General features: G+C 38.9%; 1 protein-coding gene across 1 annotated transcript in view; it reads left to right on the top strand.

The window, feature by feature from the left end:
* The window catches only part of LOC105035450 (uncharacterized), a 59872-nt gene extending 48032 nt beyond the window's left edge, over window positions 1-11840 (top strand). The window contains exon 7 of the mRNA XM_010911012.4: window positions 11252-11840. Coding sequence (XP_010909314.1) covers window positions 11252-11352 — 101 coding nt within the window. The 3' untranslated portion in view covers window positions 11353-11840. The remainder of the gene's footprint in view (window positions 1-11251) is intronic.
* Window positions 11841-12099: the final 259 nt, after the last annotated feature.

Below are 12099 nucleotides of genomic sequence, written 5' to 3'. Positions count from 1 at the left end.
ACAAGCTTGCAGACCAGGAAACGATCCATATTCGAACACTTATAACCCCGGTTGGAGAAATCATCCAAATTTTTTCTGGAGACCACAACCAGTGGTTGGCCCTGTTGCACCTCGACCTCAATATCAGGACCCAACATATAGGCATGGATCATACCATCAATTTCAAAATGCTCATCAACCGTCTACTACTGATCATAGCTCAGCTTTTGAGGAAAAAGTTCTGAAAGCACTAAAACGATTAGAAGTCAACACTCAGATCCTTAACTCCCACACACAATCCATTGCTAAGCTAGAGACCCAAATAGGTTAACTAGCGACTGCAGTCAGTACGAGAGGAGGAAAATTACCTAGCCAATCCGAGAGCAACCCAAGAGGGCAATTTGTAATTGAGAGTTCTAATACCCCAGAAGTTTTTTCTGAACATGCCAAATCAATCATGACTTTGAGAAGTGGGAAGGTTATTGAACACACTAGTAAAACCAATGAGACTGACCCTAAACCTCTAACCGAAGCCAAATCACCCAAGAACAAGGAGGACCTTAAAATAGAGAATGAACCAACTGCACTGGAATCATCTTACTTGCCTAAAGCCCCATTTTCGGATGCCCTGAAAGCCCCTATTCCTGCAGATAAGAAGGGAGGAAAACTCGATGAGATGTTGGAATTGTTTAAGCAAGTCCAAATTAATCTTTCCCTTCTAGACGCAATCAAACAGATCCCTGCTTATGCCAAATTTTTGAAGGATTTGTGCACCTAAAAACGTAAATCTAGATCACAAATCCCAAAGAAAGTACGCCTCACTGAACAGGCTAGTTTTGTCTTCCAGCATGCCACTCCTCCAAAGCTTAAAGACCCAGGAGCCCCCATCATTTCCTGTGTTATAGGAGATTATCACATTGAAAAAGCTCTTCTGGATTTAGGGGCAAGTGTGAATCTTTTACCTAGTTCGGTGTATGAATTTTTTAGATTCGGAGAACTGAAACCCACATTAGTCACACTGCAATTAGCCGACAGATCAATTAAGGAACCACGTGGAATGCTTGAGGATGTCTTGGTTAAAGTAGATGAGTTTTACTTTCCAGTTGATTTTCTGGTTCTCGACATGGAACTAAGTGGCAACCCAAGACAAATTTTCATTATCTTAAGACGATCTTTTCTAGCTACAGCAAATGCATGTATCAATTGTAGGATAGGAGTCATGGACGTATCGTTTGGGAATAAGAAACTGAGACTGAATATGTTTGGTGCTTCCCAAGGACCATCAATGGATAGTTGCTTCAAAGTAGATATACTAGAAGACATTATAGAAGATGCAACACCCACAATTCTAGCACCAGACCCTTTAGATACTTGCTTGGCTCACTTTGGAGTGTATGACTTTGAGGGATATATGAAAGAAGTTAACACCTTGTTGGATACACCGCACGATAAAATCACTCCTCCATGGACAATCAAGTATGAGCCATTGCCCACCTTTTGTTGGTTTTATTGTATATGACGTCTGGCTGAAGACGTTAAACTTAGCACTTTTTAGGAGGCAACCCAAATTTTTTTTATTTTGTTTTAACTGATCTTCATTTTTTTTTAAGAATAAAGGACCGCTCTGTATGGAAGAGTCTGTCAATAAACTTGACGTCTGGCTGAAGACGTAAAACTTAGCGCTTGTTGGGAGGCAACCCAATGATTTCATATTTTCTTTTACTTTACTGCAGCTACAGAAATTTAGAACAAGAGCCTATTAATCAATGAAGCTATCTTCAACTTCCGAAGCAAAATTATCCCAGGTGCACTCTCTCCTTTTATTTTCTTTGCTTTCCTACTCTATTGAGGACAATGTAGATTAAGTTGGGGGGAAAGAAATTAATCAAATCCTCGAGTATGGTCAGAAATAATTAGTTTTGTGTATCCAAATTTTATTTTGATTAAGAGTCAATTAGGCATCTTAATCAATGAATGATTAACGGTCAAGAGAATTTTAGAGATACTGAGGAATAAATTATTAAGAAAATCCAATGAATGGTAGGGTTTGGACTAGATTAAATTTTAGGAGTGATTCTACAATCCTCTTCTTACTGATCTCAATAAAGAATCTGCTTCACGAGAGATTGGGTGGAAAGGTCGAGGTATGCAAAAATTCTCCTTAAAATACACTTTTTATTAAAAAAAAAGTATTGATTTCCTATTGAGTAACCGGGTCCCTTCGCCTAAGTGTTGTGGTTCGCGTAAAAAGGTGGGAAATGTTAAAAAAAAATAGTGGATAATAAGGGGACTAAATTGCAAGAAGATAATAAACCCCTCTCACATTAAGTTAGAAGATTTAAAGAGTAAAGTGGGGAGTTGGTGAAAGAAAAGCTTTTGAAATTTCTTTAGTTAATACTCAGCCACTAATTGGGTCAAATTGATAATCCAATGAAGTATCTCTTTAATGGTCTGACCAGGTATCATCTACCTTTTGGGATGCCTAACCTGATTTTTGATTCAAGACCGAGTCGGTATACAATACTGATATATCTATTTTACTCGAGGACGAGCAAAATTCAAGTTGGGGGGTGTGATAAACACTTAATTTAAGTCATTTAAAGCAGAAAATTATAGTTAATTTATTTTATTTATTAAGAATTTGATGTGTTTTTTATGTTTTACAGGAAAGGTAATCGCCGATACAAAGAGTCCGATTCATAGATAAAAAAGATTCAAGTTTGAAGAAAATTGGACTTAAAATAAAATTAAAATAAAAGAAGGATGCATACGGTATTATAGAAAATGAAGATACTATGCAAGGAATCCAAAAAGGATATAGGCGTCATTTTAAAGAAACAAAAGTTTCTTTTTGGTAATCAAAAAGAGAAGTGAGCGCTTCCTAACAGCAGCAGCGTGGGCATAGGCATCGCGGGCAGCGCGGGCGAGTGTGCGCGGGCGCGGGCGAGAGCGGAGGAGCGCGCGAGCAGGCGCGCGGGGTTCGTGGGGACAGACGAACAGATGGAAGGAAAAAAATATATATTTGAAAATATTTCAGAAGAAAAAATTTGTATTTTCTTTATCTGCTTGTGATCTTTCCATATCATCCATCCATTTTTTAGTCTTTAGTATTTTTTTAGTCCCACATCGGAAAACCATGTAAAACTCCTCCCTCCTAACACCTATAAAAAGGCTTTTGTACTCCCATTAGAGGTAGAGTCCAGAAATTTTTCTAGAGCCTTGCATAGAGGAATAGAAAGGGACTACTTCATGAGCAGCTAGGCTAGCAGTCTCGGGAGTGGAGAAGAAATTTTATAACGACACAGAGATGGTTTATTGTTCTAAACTTTCTTGTATTTCTTTATATGCAATAAAGATTATGCTTTTTATTTAAATCGTGATGAGTTCTTTATTTGCTCTCTTTCATATGCTTTTATTTATGCTTTCCTGTTAGATTAATATTAGGAACAACTTTTACTTTCCGGAGACGTGCCGTGATCTACGGGTACGGGGCGTGCCGAGGAAAGAAGAGTTGTTTACCTAGTACTTTTCGGAGACATGCCGTGATCTATGGATACGGGGTGTGCCGAGGAAAGATAGGTATTTTTTCTAAGATTAATCGCATCTATTTAATTAAAGAAGAGATACAACTCTGCTAGTGCAAAATTAATTTAAAACTCTCGAGCTCTTTATTTTCTAATTACATCAATTTTAAAATAATTTATTTTTTAAATCAAAATAATACTTCTTTCTTTTATTTTGTAATCTCAACTTAGCCCAAGGTCCCTGAGGATACGATCTCGACTCATCCTACCTACGTAGTGAGTAAAGTTATTTTTGGTGCTATCAACGACTACGCATCACGTAAACACCTACACGCAAGGAAAAAGGAAGGAGAAGGATGAAGAAGAAGATTTTCTTCCTCTCTCTGTTGCGTCAAAAAGGGGAGGATGTAAAAGAGGAGGTGCAGAGGAATTTTACCTTTCTTCTGCGTCCGTGAATTCACGTTAACTATGTCTTTCATGCGAGAAAAATTTTCCTTTTTAATGCCTCGCACCCACCCTTATCTGATCAGCCCAAATCAGGTTTTAATTTGAAGTTTGAATCAAATTCAAACTTCAAAAGACTAGATAAGGAAAGAGGAAAGAGAGACTAAGGCGCCCAACACTTGGGATGCATCCCAACTTTTTTTTCATGTTTTCACGTGTGCACGAAGAGGTGCGCTCTCTTGTGCACTCCTTTCCTTTCTTAGGCATGGATAAGGTAAGAGAGTCCCAGTCCAAGGGACTAGAATCCTAATCCAATTCGAATTTGATTCGAATCCAATTCGAGTCAAATCCAATTAGGAGTTAAGTCAAAATTCTATTTGGACTAAAAAACCTAATAAACCAAATCCAATTAGATCAAATCTGATTTAATTTAATCCTAATTTGATCAAATCAAATTACATAGCAATAATTGCAATTAAGTCCTCTAACTCACTAACTCTTAGCTAGTCCTTTTTTGTAACTTTTTCAAATCAGTTCAATCATCAATCATCAATCATATTGATCATTGGATCCAACTGGGATTCAAGAACATGAATTATTTATTTGATCAAGTCAAAATCCTTATCGTGTGACCCCATAGGTTCTATCAGCATTTTCAGAACTATCCCGAATCGGACGGTTTGGAGTGTGCTGAATCGGACCGATGGGGAACTGGGACGGTTCCAACGTGGAAAATGGCACACATTGGTGTCGGAGAAGAAAGAGAGGAAAACAGAGGGAGAGAGGAGGAGAGGGAGAGAAAAGAGGATGCTGTCGGAGGCCAGTGATGCCCCGTTGCGGCGGTCGGAGGGCCGCTTCTGTTCAGTTCGCCCGATAGGGCTATTAAACGAGAGAGAAAGAGAGAAGGGGGAGACCATCGGAGATGGGAGGATGGGCCAATGGAGAGGTCACCGAAGGATTTTAGGTGGCCGTCGTGGCCATCGGGTGGCGAAAACGGCATGGGTAGCATTGCGGTCGTGGAACAGGGGGCTGTCGCCCTTGTTCACACATCGGATTTTTTTAAAAAATAGAGATGAATAGTGAAGTCGGCAAATTATTTTCCGTTTTGCCAGCTTCACTATTTAAGATGTTTTTAAAAAAAAATTAAAATCGGTGAAGTTGCCAATCGGGTTGTCGGCTTCATTTTTTTTAATTAAAAAAAAAAACAAAAACAGTGAAGTTGGCAAATGGTTTGCCGGCTTCACTTAAATTTTATTTTTTAAAAAAAAAATCCCGTGAAACAGGGTCATCACGCCTGCGGCACCGCGCGCATGGACTGCATCGTTCAGTGGCCATGGCGGCTAGCTGGAGGCCATCCGACGGCCACGGTGGCTCCTTACCCTCTTTTTCTTTCTTCCTCTCTTTATTTCTCTCTTTTCCTCTCGGTTTCCTTCTTTGTTTCGATTCACATCGGTTCGATCTAGTACAGAATTGTATCGGACCATGCACTGGTCGGTCAGATCGGCTATCAATTTCGATTTTGAAAATTTTGGGTTCGATTCTGTCTAATAGTAAGATATACTGTGATCTCCATCAACAGTATCATTGAAATCTTTTTCAATGGATTGAAATAATTCTAACTCTCTCCAATCAAGATCATCGATATCAAAATGGTCCTTATGAGTCTCGCAATCCATTAGAGATGCCTAGCAGCATGTAGTGGCAACTCAGTAGAACGGAAGGGAATGAACCTCTAGGTGTAGTTACCATATAATACAGTTTTTCTATCGTGAGTTCCGATAAAATGGTGATGATGAAAAACTCGTCAAATTCCATCATCTATCATATGTAAGATTTATTCAACTTGAGTTTTCTTTGTGAAATCTTATAGAAATTCTTTTTCATTATTTACACTGTCATGGCTATGATTTATTCGACTCGAGTTCTCTCGGTGAAATCTTATGGAAATTTTTTTTCATTATTCACACTATCATGGCTATGGTCTTTAGAACTCAGTCTTATAAATTATATAGGACTATTTATGTACCAAAATCGAGAGATACCATTTAGGTGCACACCCTACTCCTACAATGAATCTATTGCAGTCAACCTGCACTGCAAGAATCTGAATGGTTAGGGATCAAGTATATGTACAGTCAAACTACAGCAACCTTATTGTGAATAGTCGAGGCATCGCAGGTCAAAGAATCAGTCACACCACTACAGCATCGAAAAAATCACTGATAAGTGAGTAGACATCCAAGTGATTTTTTGTATTGATCACACTTGGTACCTTTGTTCTCTAATAACTATTTGCACTCTCGCTTCAATGTCCCCATATTGTAGACTTGAGATTTATCTGTCCAAAGAGAAGCGATCCATGCATCAATCTTACTGGATCAATTACCGTCTCCATGACGATCCATCGATCGGGAGCATTTTAGGAATTAATCACCCATGGCGCATGCTTTAAATTCTTAACTTTTGAGAATATATATTATCATTTTATTAATTTCTTGGACGATTTATGGACACATATACAACATGAATGGCATTAAACTATCCAATCTTATTATTAAATAATAAGGTCAAGTAACAAATTATATCTTAGAAAGAATAAATGTGTCAGTCAGATGGGCTTCTAGGGCATACATCTAATAAAAAGGATGTCAAGTCATGGAAACTCCGTACTTCGGTGATATTACGAGGCACCGGCCGATTTTGGATGGCCTGCATCTTGGATGGATCTGCTCGCAGTCCATCAGAAGAGACGATATAGCCCAGGAAGGTTAGGCTATCTGTCATAAAGCTGCACTTCTTAGTATTAGTATATAATTTCTCCTTTCTCAGAGTACCAAGAACCTCTTTGAGATGCTGGAAGTGAGCTACCAGAGTAGGGCTATAAACAAATATCATCAAAATAAATCATGATAAATTTACCAATGTACGGCTGCAGCACGTGGTTCATCAGCTTCATGAAGGTGCTTGACGTGTTGGAAAGCCCGAATGACATCACCAGCTACTCGTACAGATCTTCCTTTATCTTGAAGGTTGTTTTCCACTCATACTCAAGTCGGATCCGCAATTGATGATAGCCATTCTTCAGGTCAATTTTTGAAGAGACATTGGCTCCAATAAGCTGATCAAGCATGTATGGACTGTTTTGACCAAAGACCGGTATTCTATTGGGGAATACGACAAGCTGAGTCAGTACAAAATTGATCCCCTCGAGATCATTAAGAAGATCAACGACAATGCCTACTAGTTGAAGCTGTCTAGTCATCTTCGAATCTCTGATGTGTTCAACGTGAAACATCTAATTCCTTATACAGGTGATTCATCAGATGAGGAGTCTTCTGACTCGAGGATGAGTTTTTTCTAGCCCAGGGAGGATGATGTAGACGTCCTATCGGATCAGTACTTGAATTTGAGGGATAGGATCTGAAATGGTCAAAGTCTAGCTGATCAAGCATATTGTCCAACCTTGAGATTGGACATCGATATTTGATGGTGATCCGGTTGATTGTTCTACTATCTATGCACATACACTACGAACCATCATTCTTTGGAACCAGTAGAGCAGATACTGCACACGGACTCATGCTTGGTCTGATGTACCTGTTGTCCAACAACTCCTGCACCCATCGCTACAACTCCTGATGTTTGGCAGGAGTTATGCGGTAGATCGGTTTGTTTGGATGCTCCCGAAACTAGGTCGATATGGTGCTGAATATCTCTTTTATGTGGTAATCCTGCAAGCAGATCTTCAGAAAAAACATCAGCAAATTCTTGAAGGATAGAACACCTGGGATGAGATTTCTAGTTCAGCCAATTTACCCTTCTCCACCACTGTCAGGATGTAGCCGGGCTCCACGACTTCCTTTAGGTAGGTGTGCTTTGTCAGAAAATTGATGTTACTTTCGGGCTTTGATCTAGGAAGGTCCTCTTTCATCGGGGCCAAGGTGATCTTCTGATTATCCTTCCAGAATATGTAGGTGTTTCGACGACCATCATGTGTGACACCACGAACATATCGATGGAGCCTCTCCAAAAATAGATGACAGGCGTCCATAGTAACGACATCGCATCAAACCTTATCGAAGTATTTTTGTCCAATTGAAAACGATACAAAGTAGTGACTATCGACAACCACCTTGCTTCCTTTGCGGAATCAGGATAGCTTGTAAGGTCGAGGATGCTTGTCGGTGGTCACGTTCAGTTTTGTGACTGCCTCTTAGAAGGTGACGTTCTCGCAGCTTCCTCCGTCAATAATGATTTTACAAACCTTCTCAATTGTACAATAGATATGAAAAATATTGATCCACCTCCAATCTTCTTTCTTTTTCTTTGGAGCAAGTAGGCTCTTTTAAACAATTAGAGCCTCACCTCTATCCCCAAATAATAGGGAATCATCCTCACTTTCTTCATCATAGGCAAGCTCTTGATCCTCATCAGATGGTGATTCTTCTTCAATCAGTAATTATTTTTCGGGCCATCTTGCAAGCTTCTTGCACTCGTTCCGCATATGTTCGATCTCGCCACAATTGTAGCATCACAGCGTCGAGGATCCTGTTGGTGTAAGCTTTTGGGACCTCGTATTAGCAACACGAGCAGCAATAGAAGTATTGCATCGGGGCTAATTTTCTGATGCCTGATTGCTTCGTAGGGGAGGATCAGATCTGGGAATAGACCTGCATCATAGCTGCTTTTCAGCAACTATAGCATGGTGATAGGCTTCCTTGACTATCTACAGGGTATGGAGCCTCAAGGCATTATGTTTTTGTTGTCATAGTCTGCAAGATATCTTGCGACCATCTGTTCTTCATTCTTTGCCAGGTCATTTCTAGCCACGAGTTGGTAAAACTCCTCCGTATAATCATCCATGGATCTAAGCCCTTGTTGCAGGTTCTGCAAGTGCTGATATAGGGTCTGCGTATGATTGAAGGGCAGGAATTGCTCTCTCAATACCTTCTTCCAGTCCTGAATTTTTGGCTTGCCTTGGTGCTCCCTAGTTTTCTTCAGCTGTTGCCATCATGCAAAAGTTCGATATGTGAATTTTAAGATGACAAGTTTTATCTTTTTATCGTCAGATATCTTCTTGTACTCGAAGATGCGCTTAATCTGATTCATCCAATTGAGGAACATCTTCGTTTGCAGACTATCCAAATATTTAGGTAGATCTACTTTGATAGAATTGAACCAATGGGTTGGATGTTCAAACAAATCGCCTCGCTCTTCATGCCGACGTGTGGGAGCAATCCTGTGGAAAGGGTTCTTGAAATCTAAAGCCTCTTTCTCAGATCTGCGATCTTTTGGATCTGCCTCAAATTTCGCCTTTCTAGTTTCCAACTGCATAAGACGTGCAGTCAGCTCCGTCACCTATTTTCTCAAATCTTTACACTCCAACATTAGATCCCATTCTCGCTATGTGATTTCATCATGGCCTGCCGCCTTCTAATTCACAGGTTGATTCTTCTTGTGACCACCAGCTGCCATTTGGACTGCAGGGAAGAATCTCTGTTCATGGATCTGTTGGGCTTTGATACCAACTGCATAGTGTAGGGCCATGTTTCGAAGGAAAGAGAGAGAAGATACACGAAACAAAGAAAAAATGGCAAACGAAAGAACGCCTCTTCTTTGGAATTTTATTGAATAATCACGAAAATCTGATTACAACGTTGGTCAAGGGGCTTTATTTATAGAGTAAAAGTTCTAATTCAATAACAAAATGGAGTTTGAAACAAAATAAAATAAAAACTAAATGAAAATTAGACTTCAAATCTGATTAAGACTCTTGTGCGCTTCTGTTGATCTGTCAAACGATTGAACTAGGTTTCGAAATTTACAGTGGCGGTGAAGCGCCAGTCTTGTAGAGCTCAAAAAGTGCTTTTCGAAATGAGGTCATAATAGCGATTTTGACATCGGATGAGAAAGTTATGACCATTCTAGCTTGGTAGTATCAAAATTGACAGTGTCTAGTGCAGTCAGTTAGATCTTTGACCCTTTCAAGTCCTGTCCCTTGAATCCAGGAACTGATTAGCTAGGATGTCTGCATCAGAGGGCCTTGAGGACCTGATTTTGAATGTGAGGAGGAAAAAAAATCCTGAATAGTTTTTATGTCCATTAGGAATTACTTAGTAACTTGATGAATCCTGAATAGTTTTTATGTCCATTAGGCCCTGATTTTGAATGTGAGGAGGAAAAAAAATCCTGAATAGTTTTTATGTCCATTAGGAATTACTTAGTAACTTGATGAATCTTTAACAAAGTTTATGTCTCTGCATATGAAGGTCTTTGTTTATGTTGTGGATGCTGTTTGGCAGATTAATAATCTTTATAATTTTCAGAAAGATTGTGAGCAGATAAAACACAATTAATGGTCTAATTTGGCAGTCTTCAGCTTTGAAAAATAGTTGTAAGGCTTGGGCATCTTTAATGGGCAAACTTAAGTTGTGTGGATGTGCATGGAAATCCTGTCTATAGCTGCCCAGCTGCCATTCATTGGTCTTCTGAGATGCACACACGAGATCTCCATATGTCAGCTCATCTAAGTACAAATCTCCACACAATAGTAAAGGCCAGATTGGTAGTTGAGCATGGGAAATGCCAAGAAAGGATGCACAAGGATTAAGGAAGTCCTGTTCATTATTTTCTATTAAGATATTGAAAACAACGGATATAATTTGTTACTTGTCTGGGTGTGCATGGAAATCCTGTATGTAGCTGCTCAGCTGTCTTTCATTGGTCTTCCAAGATTCACACACAAAATCTCCATATGTGAACTAACCTGAGCAAGTCCCCACATCAGTGATTGACAGGTGGGTAGTTGAGCAGGAGAGATGCCAGCATGGATGCAAAAGCAAGTCCTGTTCATTATTTGCTATCAAAAAATTGGCAATGACAGCCAGAATGTGATATTTTTGGCGGATAAAAGTAGAACTGCAATTCCGAAGGCCAATAGGGCCTATAACTTGATTTCAATTGTTTGTGGGGCTATGCTACCGTCTCTTGATTTGTGTTATCTGAGTTAATATTATTTCTGTCTTCTACTTGTTTTCTACAGATTTTGTTCATCATGCTGAAATGTCAAAAAATAATGGGAGAGGAACATTGGTTTTGTTGATTTTGTTCTGATATAATGTTATATAAAGTTAATATCAGGGCATATATTATTACAGGTTTCCAATTGTGTTTCCAAAGCAAAATATTAGGAATTGGGTGTATGTGTACATGTACATAATTCTGTTGGAAAATTAAAAGCTGCTCCTTTTTGGTTAAATGAGTGCTTAACGAACATCCTTTTTTTTTTTAACATGCATTTGCAGCTTGCTTTAGCGTTCATGTTAGAGGATCAGAGTACATTCCATTGCTTGGATCCAGTGATCCAGATTACTCCTTATTTGGTGTACCGGATTTTGAGTCATGAAGTAGTTGCATTTGCCTCGGTAAGACCACTTGTGCTCATTTGATCCTTGGCATAAACTTGTAAAGATTATCATGCAGTTTCCCTAAAGGTGTAGAACTTATCATGGGACCATTAGAAGAACATGAGAAAAAAGGAGGGGAACTCAAATCCATACCTGGAGGATTAGGGAATTTGTTTCCTTTACCTCTATCTAATATCTTCTGAATGTAGATTGATTGCATTGATGATAGAGTGTGGTTATGTTAAACTATATTTACACCAGGACTAAGCTAGAGAAGTATTGATTAGGGTGCAGCAGAATTCTTGGGTGTCCCTGCCTGATTGGATTTTCTGTGGATTTTGTTCATGTCAGTCTGTTTGTTACCATTTTTCATGTATTAGCTTTTACTCAACATGTGTGATGAATTGCTTAACAAGAAAAGCCAGAAGGGAAGCGTTATGTAATGAAACTGTACTAGGAAATGAATTTTGGCACGGACTTGGGGAAAATAATATCTGAAAGGACTTGGGGTACTACCCACGGTACCATGAAGCCAACAAAAGTAATCTTGTCTACAAATCCATCTCAAAAAAAATCTAACAAAGGATCTAAATTCTATCATCCATTTAAGAAAAAAAAAAAAAATTGGTATAGAGCTTCTAAATTCAAAATTTAAATATAAAAAATGCATAGCCTCAAAAAAAATTATCCACTACAATTTCATAATCAATTAATAACTAAATCAAGGGTATATTTGGTTCATGATT

The sequence above is a fragment of the Elaeis guineensis genome, chromosome 1 (genome assembly GCF_000442705.2).
Source record: "Elaeis guineensis isolate ETL-2024a chromosome 1, EG11, whole genome shotgun sequence".
Lineage (NCBI taxonomy): Eukaryota > Viridiplantae > Streptophyta > Magnoliopsida > Arecales > Arecaceae > Elaeis > Elaeis guineensis.
The sequence above is the reverse complement of the archived record's forward strand: the minus strand, read 5'-3'. Positions and strand labels throughout refer to the sequence as shown.